We start from the raw sequence: 18,209 nt of genomic DNA, 5'->3' as shown, positions 1-18,209 counted from the left end.
GCTGTATAGAAAATGTGCAAAGCAAATGTGAGCTGTCCCATCTTTTAGTACCTTCTCCACATTGCTGAGGATGAGAGCCTCCATGAGCCGTGCAGAGCTGTCGTCCAGGTTCTTGTAGGCTGTAGCCATGAGGGACAGGGCCTCCTGGATAGCTAGTCTGGTGTCCTGATCCTCCTGTGGGGGGAAAACTCGATCAGTAAGGCTAAGACAATGTGTAGTTTTTCCAAACTGTAATGAAAACTACAGGAGCCAAGGAAGCTTGTGACCAACAGGATGAAGTGGAGAGATTTAAAGAAAGTCTGACTACAGCTACAGAGTGTCCAGAACAGTGCAGCGGCATAACACAGTGGACTACCAATACTGTATGAAGGTACTACTACTACTACTGCTATTTTTACTTTACTATTACTATTTTATTTCATGTAATACTGTACACTTTCCAGTTTCTTTCCACTACTAGTTCCACTGATAACAGCACTGGAGATCAAATTCATTCAAAAATATTCTAGAAGAAACCATACAATACTACCACTGTGAGAGATGTACCACAGATAAACTCATAAGTAACTCATTTTGTACCGCTTGCTTGAAGCCACAAGCACATGATTCAAGTGTTACAAAGTTCAGACTATACAATGTGAATTTCCTACCTTACTGACAGCATCAAAGAACTTCTGCACCATGCCGATATCCTTGGAGAACAGATGAGGCAGACGGCTGGGGAAAAGACGAGAAAACACAAACGAATTTTAGCTTTGCAAAGCCAAAAGTAAGATTTACTGTAAAATTTTATGAGTAATGTAGCAAAGATTCAACATTCACTGTAGTCACAGTTTTTCATACAGCTACTTCAAACTTCACAGTTGGTCAAGTTCTTGACAATGAGTAAATTAAACTTATCTTTTACTTATTGTACTTTAATGAAAATCATGCTTCCTAAAAAACTCCTAGTAGATACTTACTTTGCAAGTTTTCCTATGGCAACATAAGCCAGGCTGCGCAACTTTGCATCCTGAAACAAACCGATGAACATTCACCCTTGGAAGTCAGTCAAAGAAGGAAGGAAGCAAATAATTTTGTTCTGAACAGCATTAGTGTGTGACAATGCCTCTGGGAGAAACTTTATAAGAAAAAGGAGAGACAGTGAAGAGAGAGAGAGAGCAAGCAAAAGGTTGAGAGTATTTAGGAGAAAACTGAGGATTACCTTTTTGAACTAGGGGAAGCAAGGAAAGAGACAACAACAACACATCAACTGTCAAGTCACAGCAGAAGTGTGGAAAGAAGGATTGAAGTACAACAAATACAAGACACAAAAACATCAAATTTATGCAAATTTATATTCCAGAACGGCTAGACTAATCTGATATAAAAGGACATGCAACATTATAAAAAGAGGCAGAATGTAAGAGCAAGGCTCTTTAATACTTTTTTTCGGCATACCTGCACTGGTGCAGGTAACATTGAAAACTACCTGCACCAGACAAATGTTACCTGCACCACTCTGAATTTAGGAAGTATGTATCATACATCATGCAAGTATGGATCACGCTAAAATTGTTCAGGAACCATTGCTATTTTTTTCTTTTATACTTTAAAGGTGGGACAGCCAATGCAGGTAAAAACAATCCGATACATGCAACTACATCATAGGACATTTATGTGTACTACATTGTATAAAACCCAGTACATGGGCCAGTGCAGGCTAGGTGCAGGTAGACACCAGAAATACCTGCACAGCTCCAATTTTACCTGCACTAACCTGCATATGCAGCAGGTATTTCTAGCCCTGAAGAGTATCAACAATACCATTTGTAAAGCCAGTCTTAACAGTTACAAACATTTGTGCCTTAGATTCATTCTATAAGCAATGTCCTTACCTCCTTTCCTTCCCCAATGAGCTTCTGCAGTGCATTTAGGACCAGCTGACCTAACGGTTGGATCTTGGCATCAGAGGCACTGTTGAAACACAAATAGACATCATCATCATTATCTATCGACCTGTACCATCAGTACCAACCATATATGTATTTAACTCCACAGACCCCTTTTATAGCATTACTTAAAGCATTACTTTTTCTGAGTTCTCATAATATTCAATTCAAGTGTCTCTCAATCTAATTCAACAGACTTAAAATTCATGCAACCAGAACATCTTATAGCTGCAACATGATTATGACTTCCATTCAGTTTTGATTGTCTCCAGCATCCCCTCTGTTGTCAGCCATGACATGAATTCAGGTGTTATCTGAGCCTGACCACACCCATGTGCCTCACTTGGTAGCTCCCAAAGTTGAAAGGTCACCGGTTACCCACACCGGTGATGTAACATAACTGTAAACATGCAGCTCAAGGTATTTTCTATGAAACATGCAAATACCAATCTTGTAGCCTTACCATGAACAGATGTAATGTATGAATTGCAGGGTCATCTGTCTCAGTTTGGCATTGGTGTGGACTCCATACAGGCATTCAAATATGATCTGTGGTGGGCAAAGTAATACATTTCAAATTATTGACAATTATGATAATATGAAGATTGAATAGGAAGATAGCCTTCAAGTCTGGAAAGAATACAGTTTTGGAAAAGGCTATCACATCTTATGCGTTCTTCAACAGAAATTAACTAATCCTCCAGGTTATATAAAATGTTTCTCCCAAATGCTAGTAAGAAGCATGAACTACTCTCAATAAAATTGTTTCATCATTAATATGTTACACTACGGTTGAGTGCAAGCACTGTTTCGATGATCTTTTCCTGCTTTAGTGTCAAAGAATGTCAGAACTGGCAAAAAATATCAACAGACTCAGCTACATTCTGTCTAAGTATTCAAAGCACAGAATTGGATTTGAATACGATGGCTCTGATTGGAGAGCAGGACCATCCTTCTTGATGGCAGGCCTACTAAAGAAGATAAAAATCCGACCACGTGGCCAATTTTCTTTCAATAAAGATTCGACCCGCACCTGCAGGTTGCCTGGGAAGTGTTCCGCCGCCTCGCGGGATCGTAGGTAATACGGGAAGACTTTCAGCCTCACTCTGGTGCCAGCAGGTTCTCGCCGCAGCTCCGGTCGGATGGTGGGGGCACCCTGGTGTGAGACCACAATCATATGGTATGAGACAACAATCACACTAGACAATTTTAATTTAGTCCTCAGGGACATCATTTGCTAAGTGCACTTTAAATCTAGAACAGACTGTATCATTTAGAGCAATTTCTTCTGACAAACAGATTGTTCTAATAAGCAATTAACTTTAAAGAACTCTAACAAGCTTGTCACATTTACCATTAACCAGAAGAAAAATGACAGTAGTTATGAGATGAAATGATTTACCTTTTTGGTAGGCTTCTCAGCGGTATAACCGAGGAACAGTTTATACAGCCTGGTGATTAGTGCAGTGTTGTTCCAGTCTATACCACTGGGGAGATAAAACAAATTCCAGCTTATACACTTGTAATAAAGGTAAATTACTTGCAGTGTTGTAAAAGTTAGAAACTCTTGTAATATAAAACACAATCAAATAGGAACTAGTAGGTTCAAATTGACCCCGACCAGCAATGTACAAATGTAAATGCAAGCGCATGAAAGCAATTTAACTATCCTGCAATATTAGAGTTTTGCAGTACTTTGCACAACATGTATATGTACACGTAACTTTGCAAGGTTTATGACATTCTAGGAAATAATAATTAAAATCTAAATTCCTACCTTTGTTTCCTCCTGAACTCATAATCAGCAGCAGTTGCAACCCTTAGGGGGGAAACATGAAATAACCTTAGTGTTAGTAGTAATAGTTATATACTGTAGCCAATTCAAACTTCTGTATTGCACAGGGAGTTATAATGAAAACAAGTTAGCATAGCATGCACAGAATTTCCAATTTAATGCATCAACCGTGTGAATGAATGTCTAAAAATCTTGCTGCAGAATCTTATAACATACTGTGAGTATAACTGACAAGTAGAGCCCAAATGATCCTAAGAAGTGAAAGCCCAGTTACCCGTGTCTTGTGTCTGACATGCCCACCAGTAAATGTGGGATAATCTCTTCATCAGCAAAGATGTCTGCTCCCAAGAACTTTATTATCCCCACTTTAACCTGGAAAAGTTAAAAGGTGATGTTAAAACCAGTTGAGGTTATTAAGTATAATGCTGCAGCTCTTGTTTTCAACCAAGCACATCTCATCACCCCTATTCTTCTAGATAAGTGCATTGGAATCAATATACTTGTACACAGTATGACGCAAATTCCCTTCTTTCAAGGTGTATAAAAAAATCCCCTTTCAATTATTGCAATACATAAGAAAGAATTACTGTAACAGTTGCATTGATTTGCACTTGTTTCACAGTGCCAAAATTGTTTTTACTATTACTACAGAGTCCATCAATGACTCTAACCTCTTCTAGTTCCTCAGGTTTCCACTGTTTGTCTCCTGTCACCCTCTTGACGGAGGCCTGGCTCATGCCGGGGGGAGTTCCACCCGATGTGTTGGCAGGGGCTGACTGTGGCCTGCCTCCCTCTGCACCCTCTGCTGCTGGGGCACCCCCTGGGGGTAATACCCTGAGGAGAAATCACACTTAAGTCTACCTTCTTTTTCTTTGTTAATTTCTTACTTTATTCTATAAAACTTAACTTAATTAAAAACTGTAACATACTTCTTTAACCCTTAAACTGCCAGACTTTCAGCCCTATAAAATGCTATAAGTGCCAGGGTTGGCCGCTGACTTCCAAAAAGAAACCCCTGAACAAGGCCGAAGTCCCTAACTTCCGAGGTTCGTGCGCAAATCTGCTACTTCAGGGGAATACGCTATCCCGGATATATCCGGGTGCGGCACACAGGGCATGTATATGTGTGCCAGAAATATTCGGATTTGGCAGTTTAAGGATTAAAATTGTTCTCTTTGATTTACTGTAAGAATAACAGGGCCTTATGAGAATACTGGCATTTTATCTGACAACCGAACTACAATGTAAAGAACAAGATGAAGTCTTCCGTGTGGAAGATGATGTACATTGTATGAGGAACATGAAGACAAGCTTACACATAGGGTAGGAGCAACATGTCCATCATGAACTCCAGCATGATCTGTGCAGTCTTGGGTTTCTCACTGAGCCTGAACATGGCCTTCCTGCGCTCTGGGTCCTCTGGCATCTTCAGATGGTTTAGGACTGGCATCATCAGCTGCAACAGGCTAGCAAGGGTACGGGAACAAGAAAGGACTTTCAGCACTTCAAATACTTGTAGCATCATATACTAGATGCATTTGTTTGTTTGTTTTGCATAACAGGTATACCACGTTTAGGCATAGCACACCAGCTTTGTTCAGTTAATACAAATTTAAATGTAGACTTGAAAAGTATTCATCCACTGACAGGGATGGACCCCTATGCTTTTATGAGGTAGACATGAAAAAACACAAATATTAGATAAAAACAGGAACTAGGTTTAGTTAACGTCACTTTTTCTGCTTTATTCCCAAATCCTAGGAATCACATGAACTAAGCGATATTCAGATAGAGCATGGTAAAATTGCTACAAATGAGCACTACTTTACAACAAAGTACACACATGAGCATGTACTATCAAGAATTTTCTTTATTTTTGGCCTATATGAATTCATACTGACTGATTGAGAGTTTGTTAAGTGCAAGTCCTCCATTGAAACCACTTCTGCAGATCAGGCAGGGTTGCCTGCAATTAAGGGTTGTATGACCCACTTGTAGAATTGGAACATGTTTTAAGCCACGTAACAAGCAGACCTACTGTACTTATATGATCAGGTTATCTCCCTTGTTATTGATTGGTCCACAACTCTGCATTATTGATTCAATTAGTATGTAGGTCAAGAGGCCAACCCCAGAACAGACCTCTGAATAATTGATACTGAGCAATCTTGACTTTTAAGGTCTTCTGAGGTTAACCGTCTTCCATACACATAAAGGGATGGACAGTAATTACATAATGATTTTCCTGTCAAAAATCTGCAAAAAAAACCTCCATATCCAATTATTTTCACTCTTTTATTATTTCTTCTACTTTTTTTTATAATTAGGTCATCATCAATTATTCACAGGTTACAAAACAACATTTTGGGATAACAAACATGCAGTTTTGTCAAATCTTGCAGAAATATCTTTAAATTTGAAAAATCCCTCACAGCAATGCTATGACAACAAAATATGACACATATTTCAATGGCAGAATAGATAGTAAACTGGTGCGGGGTAGTGGTGCTTTTAGCTTCTTCTTCTTCTTCTTCTTCTTCTTAGTGTTTAGGTGGCCACCATCAACTTGCTGATGTTTCTGCCACACTTAACAGAGGTTAAGCTACTTGCTTTAGAATGTTGTATATTGGCCAGGGACATTTTGCAACTAAAACAGAATAAATCAGATGCATGCATAAAAATTGTTTATAAATACAGTTTGTAGCTTAATTTAAGGTTAAGGTTGGGCTTCAGATATTTGGCCATCAGATTAATAATTAAAACATTATGTAAAATTCGTCTATAAATCTAGGTAACTGCAAACTGCAGTGTGGAGCTTAATTCAAGGTTAAGGTTGGGTTTGAAATAGAATCAGGGTTAGGACTGAGGTTAGGCATAGCGAAAGGCATCCTCTTCATGACAAAACCTGTTGATGGCAAAACATTTGGAAAGTTGTACCTATCCTGATGCGGCTGAGGCTTGTCCTCCAGACACTGCAGCAGGGAGGGTAACAGGTCCACCTGTTTGTCCATGGGCAGCCGGGGGTAGCCCATCTTGATGTAGATTATTGTAAAATTCTGAAACAGAAAGGTTTCACGGACTTATTTTACAAAAACTAGCTTTCAAAGGAAGATATATAAACAGCTTATTACAAATTTTTAGTATCATTTCACTCAATCATCTAGCCTGGGTATCATCCGGATAGTAGTTCACTCCGACGTTTATTATACACTAGATACAGTTGCTTTTCGCTCTGACTTTTATTGTACACTATATTATTTAGAGTCGCTTCTCCGAAATTCCATCTCTAACGTCTAAATTTTGGACAAGGGCATTGATTGGTCCCTATACGTGAGCAAAGTAAGGAATAGGTTAAAGCGCAAGTACGAACAGGTGTTCCAACACCCAAAACGCCCTCCGTCCTCTTGGTATTGGGACGCCTGCTCAACCGAGCACTCTAGAACCCATTCCTTGATTTGATGATGCCACCATCAATAGGTTTGAATATACAGTTCCTATAGTATAGTACAACTACTATCCTGATGGTACCAAGGCTACGGTTCATCATGACTGTGAACAATATTTATGCTTACAGTAACAAAGGAGACTGCTGACGGGTCCTGGTACTGCAGTAAGAGGGACTCCACTGGCAGCTGAATCTTGGGTCGGCTCTTCAGTCGTTTGTTCAAGTGCACCAGTAGCTCCATTACCTACACGACAACAACAATAACAAACATTGAAGACTTTACAATAAATACTAAAAGTAGAGGAAAAGACAAAAGTTTGAAAACCCACTTCTGTACAGTAAACCTCAATAATTTGAAAAACCTTAAAGGTTTAATCCGATAATAATATATTAGGAGGCTCAGCCTGGAAGTTTCTCCCAGATTCTTTCACAACAGTTATTCTACTACTGTAAGTTCATTTAAGTTCGCGAGATTTTTAAGTTCGCGTATTTCGCTGAAACCTTCTCTTCGCGAAGTCATCTACTCGCGAACATGCATGTTCAACATCGTCCCCCTCCCCACACCTTCCGTCCAAATGATCTAGTCTCAACTACGTGTTTACAATGATAGCAACTTATACCAATGACAATACTCAACTGACAACAGACCATTTATTCTTTTCAAACCGAAATAAAAGTTGATTCAACACATATACGATACATGGAGTCATTGTTGTATAGAAATGTGCCACTGGCGAACGGAGAAAAAAGAAACATGTCGGCTTTGTTTACTAGTACGTACACGCCGTGACATGGCTGCGATAACAATTTACTTAGTACATTGTCCTAGTTTTACTAGATTTCTACAAGTTACGAACGAAACAAAAAAAATAAAACTGAGTAGTACTGGTCTTTACAAATACAAGGAAGGCTATGGAATTGCAGCAGGTTTACAACAATAACAGCCGGGGAATATTTACTTCTTTTTCATGACTAGAAACGTGGCAAACACAACTCCGCTTACATGCCGAAAATAAGACGTCCGTTTCATAATTCTGAGTTAGAACTACTGTAAATATGGGAGAGATAAACTCTTCACCTTCTTGTGTACAACTTGTGTCCACAAATTACGCTGAAAGTTTAAAACTTAGCGCCGTCTTTCACGCTAAAAAAATTTCAAAATGGCGCCCGCGTCGCTTGGCTTGGCGTGGGGTATCCCGTCAGCCTATGCGGCAAATGTGATTCCGACATAACAGAGGTCATTGACCCCGTAGCGTTCCGTGCGCTGTCGTCAAATCACGGCCGAAATGAGCTAAACAATGAGACAGTGGCTCGGTAGAAACACATTCTTTATTGAGTACACTAGCCTGGGTACCATTCTCCGCGGTCGGCTTTGGGGAGCTTTACCCGGCACCGACCTGCTTCTGTCAGCCTGTCTGATTAGCTGCCCTTTGAGATTTCGCCGATAGAGCTTGTAGCCGGCCTTTTGAGTTTACCCCGCCCGTCGGGGCGCGACTAAATTAATCTAACCCCGTAAGAACTCCCCCGGCCTGTACCAATTAACTGTACGGGCGGTCACCCCTACACCGCCGAGCGCCTCGATGGTATGGTTCCCAGGCTATGAGTACACCAACTTTAGACATTGTTTGAAGGGGAACTATGAACTGTAAGGCGTAAATGCCGCCTTTGACGGCATGACTAGTGTTGCGGTGTGGGTGGGAGGGGGGCACTAGCTACCGGATCGTAAGGTAACTTTCGAAAAATAATTGAAACACCCACTCGCGAACTCAAAGATCTCGCGAACTCCCGATTTGCTCAAACTCGCGAAATTAAGTGCTTGCGAACATAAATGAACTTACAGTATTTTCCACTGTCAGCTCATATAAAGATAACATCATAATCCCATGTTCCCAAGGCTTCTCTGACTCCTGGAAACAATCCAGCTACTAGGAATAATCATCAAAAAGTACAGCTATCTTGATTTGTTGTAATGAGGTTAAAGTTCAAGAATATTCTCAGACAAAAGATAGTGGAAACAATCTGAAATGTCTGTTTCTAAGATCATATTAAGTTACTTGTCTGCTTTTGGGCGTAACCTTCATCTACGCTTCCCAGACTTCTGTCTGTACTGTACATTTTCAGCTACTTTAGCAGGTTAATCAATAACCCATCCCCAGTGTGAGGTTCAGTTGGAGTTCCTCACCTTTTTGCGGACCCCCTCCTGTGTACTGGACAGCTTGAGCAGCACAGGCGACAGGAACTTGGACACCGTGGCCTGCAGCTGGTCATCTGTCTCCGCCAGGCCGAGCCGCAGGAACACACGCTCCAGTTGTTCTGTAGGAACACCAGAAAAACTTCAGTACACATGAAAAAGAAATCGAAACCATCACAACTCCATGAGTTTTTTTGTGAATTTCTTGTTTTATTCATTATTGTGGATTTCTCTATGATCCTCTTTATGGATTTACCCACTGGCTCCCAAAATGCAATAGACATGAATATAACAGGACTTTGAAGAAAGGAAATCAGATAAACTTTTTTGGGACCTTTGACCTATATGTAGCTTCCTGTCAGTGTCCTCTGCCACAAACAGATTACACACATAACAATACCTCCTGTTTTACCAAGATACGTTTTAAAATTGCTGCTTTGTTCCTTTGATATACAGTGCAATTATGAAACAGTCAAATGTGTCATATCGCAAGAACAGAATATTTACCTTTGCCAGAATGGCTAAGGTTATGTTTTAGGCTTGTGAGTCTGTCTGTCTGTCTGTTAACAGCATAACTCGAGAAGCCTTTGATGTATCCCGATTATATTTGGTAGGTGGGTAGGGGTCGAGAAAACGAAGGTCAAGTTCGATAATGGGCCCCCTAGCGGCTTGCTAAGGTACTGCAGCAGAACCTCAATTTTTGATATCTCGTGTTCTGGACATGCTGTGGTTATGATTTTTTAGTGGTAGATAGCCCTTGGGGCAGAGAGTAAGTGCCGTAAGTTTGGACCCCCTAGCGGCTTGTTTGGAACTGCAGTCACCGATTTCCTTTCAAACTTTGGACGAGAATAACTGGAGAACGTGTTGATGGATCGTCATGATTTTTGGTATGTAGATAGCCCAGGTAACAATGTACATAATGGAATACTGATTATGCAAATCAGCAACTAATGTGCATAATTAATGAGGAAAGTTTATAAATCCACTGCATTTCATGATAGGACTTTCAAACTTGTCACATATATAGATGAGAAAGAGAGAAATATCAATGCATATTAATTATGCAAATGACTGCCTCATTTGCATAATTAATGAGAAAATTTGAAAGTGTTGACGGATCGTCATGATTTTTGGTATGTAGATAGCCGAAGGGAAGACTTACATGATGGAATTCTAATTGTGCAAATCGACAGCTAATTTGCATAATTAATGAGGAAAGTTTGTAAATCCACTGCATTCCTTTATAGGACTTTTAAACTTGTCACATTTGTAGCTGAGAAAGAAAGAAATATCAATACATTATTAATTATGCAGATGATGATCTCATTTGCATAATTAATGGAAAAATATGAACGTGTTGACGGATCGTCATGATTTTTGGTCTGTAGATAGCCTAAGTAAAAACTTACACAATGACATACTTCTTATGCAAATTAACAGCTAATTTGCATAATTAATGACGGAAGTTGATAAATCCACTGCATTCAGTGATAGGACTTTCAAATTTGTCACATATGTAACTGAAAAAGATGGCAGAGAGTAAGAGGTGTATGTCTGGGTCCGCTAACGTCTTTCCTTGAACTGCAGGAGCCGGTTTCAAGAAGGATGAAAGTATCATCATGATTTTTGGTATGCTGATAACTTAAGTGATGCTTGATACAATTTAATATTATTATGTAAATAGGGATCTAATTTGTATGAGCAATGGGAACCAACTCCAGGCATATAAAATAAAATGTAATGAGTAACACATTCTAGATAACAAACCTGGTTTGTGTTCGTGGAACTCTAGTTCTAAGTAATATCTCTGCAATGAACATGATTCAGTTTGGTACATAGATTTGATTTATTACCACTGCCATTCTAATTTCAATCTGATGTTTCTCGAATGCCATCCAATCATAATAATGCAATCAATCAATCAATCAATTACCCCTTATTTATTGATGGCTACATGTAAAAAAAATCAACACTTACAGATATGATTTTTCAAAGTAGCTGCAAGTACATTAAAGTCTTTAAACCATAGATCAATACGAAAGAAAACAGAAGTCAGATACGAACTCTCAAACTAATCTACAACTCATTCTAAACTAGAGTTCAACGAACACATACCTTTGCCAAATAAACCAGGTTTGTTATGTAGAATGATGTCTGTAGACATAAATGTGTTACTCATTACATTTTATTTTATATGCCTGGAGTTGGTTCATAACATTTCGCCATTGCTTATGCAAATTAGATCCCTATGCAGATTAGATTTACATAATAATATTAAATTGTATCAAGCATCATTTGCATAATAAATGTGTATTGATATTTCCTTCTTTCTTAGCTAAAAATGTGACAAGTTTGAAAGTCCTATAAGGAATGCAGTGGATTTACAAACTTTTCTCATTAATTATGCAAATTAGCAGTCGATTTGCATAATTATAATTCCATCATGTAAGTCTTCCCTTTGGCTATCTACATACCAAAAACCATGACGATCCGTCAACACGTTTATATTTTCTCATTAATTATGCAAATGAGGCCGTCATTTGCATAATTAATATGCATTGATATTTCTCTCTTTCTCATCTATATATGTGACAAGTTTGAAAGTCCTATCATGAAATGCAGTGGATTTATAAACTTTCCTCATTAATTATGCAAATTAGTTGCTGATTTGCATAATTGGTATTCCATTGTGTACATTGTTACCTGGGCTATCTACATACCAAAAACCATGACGATCCATCAACACGTTCTCGAGTTATTCTCGTCCAAAGTTTGAAAGGAAATCGGCGACTGCAGTTCCAAACAAGCCGCTAGGGGGTCCAAACTTAAAGCACTTACTCTCTGCACCAAGGGCTATCTACCACTCAAAAATCATAACCACAGCATGTCCAGAACACGAGATAAAAAAAAATTGAGGTTTTGCTGCAGTACCTTAGCAAGCCGCTAGGGGGCCCATTATCGAACTTGACCTTCGTTTTCCCGACCCCTACCCACCTACCAAATATTATTGGGATCCATCAAAGGCTTCTTGAGTTATACTGTTAACACACAGACAGACAGACAGACAGACAGACACACAGACTCACAAGCCTAAAACATAACCTTAGCCATTCTGGCAAAGGTAATTAAGCCTATTTCAAGCTCAATGTGATCACATCACACCTGTACAGTATGATGCAATTCTGTCATTGTGAAGTGCAGTGAGAGCCCATATAAAAAATCATAAAAGGTGGCTGAACAACACCCAATGTTTACATAACATAGTTACCTGGAAACTAAAAAACATTTAAAGAGAACGCAACACCCCTCTACAGCACAGAAAGGCAACATTGTAACACTAATAAATGTAAGGCGGGCCAATTATTGGTTCCTTGTACATTAGTATTCAAACACAGTAACTGTTACTTACTGACACGCTCAATCTAAATTTTTACCAACAGTTACTGTACAAACAGTTCATCATATTTCATGCAAACACAATTTATATTACACAGTAATCATAGGAATTTGTCTCAGCATAGAGCCAATCAAATATACATAATTAGGAAAATGGAATGAATTTGACATTTGTATCCAACAGATGTTTTAGTCTGGTAGATTAATAAGAGAAAATCACCTTGAAAATCAGCTTGATCAAGAGCACATAAGATCAAAAGTGATATCAAATGCAAAGTATGTTGCTTGTGGATATGAAAATACTTAAGTTGAAGACTACATTGTATAAGGTTTCACATACGTATATCTGGTAACTATAGTGTTAAAGCAATTGCTGTAAAATCTTATCTACCATATATAATCATGGCCAATAAAGCGAGAACAGTGCTTACTAGTACTTTGAAAAGACGGTAAACAGGGTGCAGTTCAGGGATGACAAAAACCTAGTCAGTGCCTAGAACTACAAGTTCAAATAGTGTCCCAGACAGGCATATGCTGAACAGTAACTGTGTGAGGCCTTGTCCTAACAGGATGAATTCCCGCCATCTTGTTGCAACACCAAATAAGGCTGCAATTGACAGGGTGGCTCCAGCAACTTAACTTAGTATCAGCATGTGGTACAGAAGTATTAATATTTCACATGTACAGATGATAAAAAGCCTAGTGATGTAATCTCTGATGATAAATGGTGAGTATATCTGGTTTCTGTGTTAACTATATAACGTTATAGGTACAAATACTGGGAGTTTCTGTAATCAATTCCATTTTTAAGTGATGAATATTACACAAATGTAAATGGTACAATTTTTCAACAGATAAATTGTAAAAGTAGCAAAATTCTTTGTGCCAGAAGGTACTTTCAAATTCAACAAGATATCTGCAGTTCTTAGACTTGAACTTGCTAGCCCTTGACTGAAAAGGATGAGCCTATAATATGTATTAGGATGAAGAATGACATGCTGAAATGAACAAAATACGTGAAATTTTTTGCTCATCTATTACATGTAATTATTCAGCATAATCTGTGCCAAAAATGGTCAGCATACAACATACTTCTGGTCAAGGCTAGGAGAAAATTTTTCAAGAATGATTAGTTTTCTGCTATGAAGAGACAGGAACCATCTGTTTTTCTCTTGATCTTTTCCCCAGTGGTGGCTGGGAATACCATACCATATCATGGACACAGGCCAGACTGACAAGATCTGATAAATGGTACACAGTCCTGCCATCCCCTGGTGGCAAAAAAGGCATTGATATATATATAACATTTATGGTGACTCCTCATAAAGTATTCTACCCGCATCCATCAAAATCGGCCAAACATTCTCTCCGGTGGTTTAGGTATGTTGACCAGTACATTTGCTACAAATGTGAAAATAGCAACTTATCAATATCATAACATCTTCAATAGTTCATTGAGATTTAATATTTCAGTTTATTTCAGATTAATTTTAACTTGTACAAGTGACTATTAATTGTGACATATTTTTCTGTGTAAACATATAAAATGTACTAGTACTAGCATTTTGCAGTTACCATATGTCTGGCTTGTCATCATAATTTGGGATTTTCCATGGACATATGAGTCCATACATATGCAATAACTTTAGGCAAGATGTATTTAATTAATCATCAGAAATTAAGGAATACTGCAGGATAATATTGAATTACAAGTCCTGGAACATTTTAATGATTGATTCATCATCTTACTATTTGACCAAATTAAGCTTCAGATATGCTATGGTTTCAGCATAAGTCAGTTAGGTGCTGGTTTAACGATAACAAAATTTGCATGAATTTGCAGCTGTGTTCAAGTTACTAGCTTCCGACACACATCTACGCATACCCATATGTGCACTAACATAATTATGTACTGATAAGTTTGTCTTCATCCTATACTGTTCAGGAGATACAAAAAATCAAAAATCTGTGTTGAAAGATTAGTTTTGACTACTGTAACTTAGTGTAAGTGATTGTCTATTGTACAGCATTCTTTGACACTGATCCAAGTATTCCAACTATGATTTGCCACCTAAGTCAAAGGTTTCATGGAGTGAACACTTCTTCCACTTATAAAGAAAAAACTTGTGATAGCTTAAGTACAATATAAAAGTATAGAATGGTTCATCAAGTCAAGTAAAGACTACACTCTACAGCTTCTCCTATTGCAGATTGACACGCAAAACTTTTAGTGTCCCAGTTGCCTTGTAAAGAGCTAATTAGTTTATCCCTTGGACAACCCCATAAAAGGAATGGATAAACTGATTAACCTCTAACATGCAGAATGTAGTCAGAGGTCACCAACTAACTAAACAGTAGATCTGATACATGTAGAGTACTGCATTGTGATCATTACATCATGGCATCATAATGTTACATGATAATCCTATGACATAATGTTGCCACCTTACATATGTAATGTAGGTGAAAGCATTATGACTAGATTTGCTTGTCTAACAATATACACAAGCAAAAAGTTCACATGTGCGCAAAGTCAATTGCACAGCATCACATTCACATGTATTTTTGCAGAATTATTTCAATGCCAATCAAAACATCTGACATAATCATGAATCCTGTACATAGGAAGATGACTAAGGCATTTACAAACTTGTTAACTAGAATATAAGTTTTGGAAAGGGTGGTCAAATTTCTTTAACTGCAAATATATATATGGATCTGTCTGAAAAAATATAGTTTTTCGATGTCTGATGTTCCCATAATGAGACAGCTATGTTGAACACGGCCACGTTTATCACGTATCAACCATCAGCAAATTTTCCTAAGGGGTGGGGCCAAGTTTACATTAAAAAGATGGGCTGAATCAAGTCGTCCAAATAAACAATCACACTAGAGTTCAGTAAGATGTAAATTGATGTGGTGGTGAGACGAAATCGTGTCACGTTGGAGCGGCGGTATCGTCTGTAGCGCTACCCGGCTGCTACATGTACATGTCATTCATTTTCTGCTGTCTGCTGCAGCCAGACGTTGCGCACATACACACCCAGATAAAAGCCGATTTCTGCGCCAATCCGCCAAGAAATGCAGAAAACTAGGACGGGAACTACTTCTTGAATATGTTGAGTACTCTGTGTCTCGCTTGTGTGGGAGAAAATGACCTGAATATAGAAGGGTGGTAAAAATATTTTGTGGAAAGTCCTGACTCACCGAGCTCATCGAGCGCCGCCATCTTGAAGACTCGGCTAATCCACTCAAAATTCTGTAGGGGTGATCAATTGTAATGTAAATAACAAACCGTCCACAATATCCTAAAATGTTACAAATGAAAGCATTTACATTATAATTGAATGCTAATATTTATACTATTCAATTAAATTTTGTACAGTGGTTGATTTTTATGTAGTAAGTGTGTATTTGAAATAAGCTACGGACCTAAAAAGAATGGCTCGATCCAAAATATGAAATTTTGTAATAATTTCGTTCACAGTGGATTAAATTGTTAAACTTCGGTTGTCACTCGAAAATATTCGATATTTCCTCACTTTTCTGACGAAAAGTTGTTGAAAAAAAGGAAAATTTGGGCCTTTTCCAAATTTGCCAATGTCACCTGTCAGTCACATGACAACAACGGCGTGACATCTTTCCAAGATGGCTGACAAGTTCCCAAATCTCTGACGTTTTCTGAACAATTTTATCATTTTAGCAAAAGTAGCGATTATAGTTGGCCTAATTCCTAGATGAGTAGGCGGAGAGGGGGCAAAGACAGAGGTGGGTGCAGTGAAATTGCGTATAATTCTTTTTTTCTAAGACGTACAGCGTGTTATAAATTTAATGTCAGGGGGTTGCGAAGTTTTTGCAAGTTCCTCATAATTATTTTGTTTCCTGCATACATTTCCTGTGGACGATTTTCTGGCATTTTCAGAGGTTTATGCTATTTTGTTTGATTATATCGTAGTCCCTCGGTTGGCAAGTGGAATCTTTTGTTGTCCCAGAATCTAGGAAAGTTAAATTTGATGACTATATTTACTCTGTGCTAAAGGGCCATAGGCCATAGGCCATACATGCATGGTCCGTTATCGAAGACAAACTGTTCCTGGACACGAGTACTGGAACGTGACCAGTCCCCCACGTAAAAACATTATTTGAGGGCCATCAAAGCTGCTATGTTATTGTTTGAAGGCAAGTGATTTGATCCATATACCATAACTTTTGTTCCCAGTCTTGCAGCAGTCAGGACTGTATTCATACATGATATATAATAAAGGGCATGGCATACCAGGCTGACCTTTGTTTGTAAACTGGCAAGCTGAGGGCTTGTGCTTAATCATTTGAGTGTACGGCTCTTAAATTCTGTGTTACAGTAAAAATCAAAGTTGCAGTTTCTTTGAGCTACATGTAGAGGTTGAAAATGGAAGTAGCACATGGAAGACAATGCAGAAGTTTGCTGTGTGAGGTCATTGCACAAACCATGAATCTAAAAACACTGCACAAATGTCAATATCCGCATTATTGTAATGTTATATCATCACCAGTACTTCAAAAAAGATTTTTTCAGACACCACTTTTTGTGTGTTAAATCGGTTGCCCCACCACTGGCCACACAAGTTAAGGGGTCTGATTTAAGGCTGTTGCAGGCTGTTTTTTTGTCTAGTACACTTTTTATTGTGTAGATGTAGATGTAGATGTTAGATGTTAGCAATTTGCGCATGCATTGATGTCTTCACAGTTTCTACATGCAATGCCTTGTACTTGTATGAATATACCTGATTATGTATATAGGCTTTATGTATGTGAGTCTACTCTTCATGTCTCCTTCCTTGTTATTTCCAACAGAGTTGACAGACACTGCGAGCATTAGCAGCACCATGAATGCAACACGAGTCAGAAGCCACAGTGTGGACCCCTCCCAGTCCAGCCCTGTGTTCCAACATCAGAACGTCTCCATCAACAGTGTGACGTCCACGGGGTCCATCGTCACGCCTCACATGGAGGACCGCATGAGGAGGAAGCTCAAGTACTTCTTCATGAACCCTTGTGAGAAGTACAGGGCTCGGGGGAGGAAACCTTACAAACTCACCTTACAGGTCTTCAAGATCATCATGGTAACTGTACAGGTAAGATGCATTCTAAACTGTATAGGTGACTCACTGAGGCATATTTAAACTGTAAATCTTGCAATATTCACTGTGGTTTCAATTTTGTGGTGACCCCTAGATCTCTAGTTTGACTATGTCACATAATGTCAGTAACTATAATTTTGAGGCAATGAAAATCAAACTGTAGCATAGAATATGCTAATAATTGTTATTTTGATTTGTTTTGTTTTGTTTTAGATACAGTTGAATTTTGAAATTTTGATTGTACACATTTCAACTATACAACTGCCTAATACAACATGTACATCATTTGGTTATCAAAGTCAGCGAATCAGATTACAGATGTGCCCTATGT

The 18,209-nt window shown here is 38.5% G+C and overlaps 2 protein-coding genes across 4 annotated transcripts in view; one reads left to right on the top strand and one right to left on the bottom strand.

Annotated features, from left to right (window-relative positions):
- Window positions 1-16,017, bottom strand: part of LOC118431479 (proteasome adapter and scaffold protein ECM29-like) — a gene marked incomplete at its 5' end in the record, with an annotated part of 55,163 nt that extends 39,146 nt beyond the window's left edge. The window contains 15 exon segments of the mRNA XM_035842719.1: window positions 52-174; window positions 651-717; window positions 963-1,012; window positions 1,878-1,956; window positions 2,395-2,480; window positions 2,965-3,087; window positions 3,334-3,418; window positions 3,709-3,750; window positions 4,001-4,098; window positions 4,398-4,560; window positions 5,043-5,192; window positions 6,664-6,782; window positions 7,299-7,415; window positions 9,354-9,484; window positions 15,966-16,017. Of these exon segments, the coding sequence (XP_035698612.1) occupies window positions 52-174; window positions 651-717; window positions 963-1,012; window positions 1,878-1,956; window positions 2,395-2,480; window positions 2,965-3,087; window positions 3,334-3,418; window positions 3,709-3,750; window positions 4,001-4,098; window positions 4,398-4,560; window positions 5,043-5,192; window positions 6,664-6,782; window positions 7,299-7,415; window positions 9,354-9,484; window positions 15,966-15,987 (1,455 nt within the window).
- Window positions 16,018-16,351: 334 nt separating this feature from the next.
- The window catches only part of LOC118432293 (mucolipin-3-like), a 13,061-nt gene continuing 11,203 nt past the window's right edge, over window positions 16,352-18,209 (top strand). For all 3 annotated transcript variants that reach the window (XM_035843832.1, XM_035843830.1, XM_035843829.1), the window contains exons 1-2: window positions 16,352-16,526; window positions 17,592-17,872. In XM_035843832.1, coding sequence (XP_035699725.1) covers window positions 16,496-16,526; window positions 17,592-17,872 — 312 coding nt within the window. In that variant the 5' untranslated portion in view covers window positions 16,352-16,495. The remainder of the gene's footprint in view (window positions 16,527-17,591; window positions 17,873-18,209) is intronic.

Source organism: Branchiostoma floridae, chromosome 15 (genome assembly GCF_000003815.2).
Source record: "Branchiostoma floridae strain S238N-H82 chromosome 15, Bfl_VNyyK, whole genome shotgun sequence".
Lineage (NCBI taxonomy): Eukaryota > Metazoa > Chordata > Leptocardii > Amphioxiformes > Branchiostomatidae > Branchiostoma > Branchiostoma floridae.
This window is presented reverse-complemented; position numbering and strand designations above follow the sequence as displayed.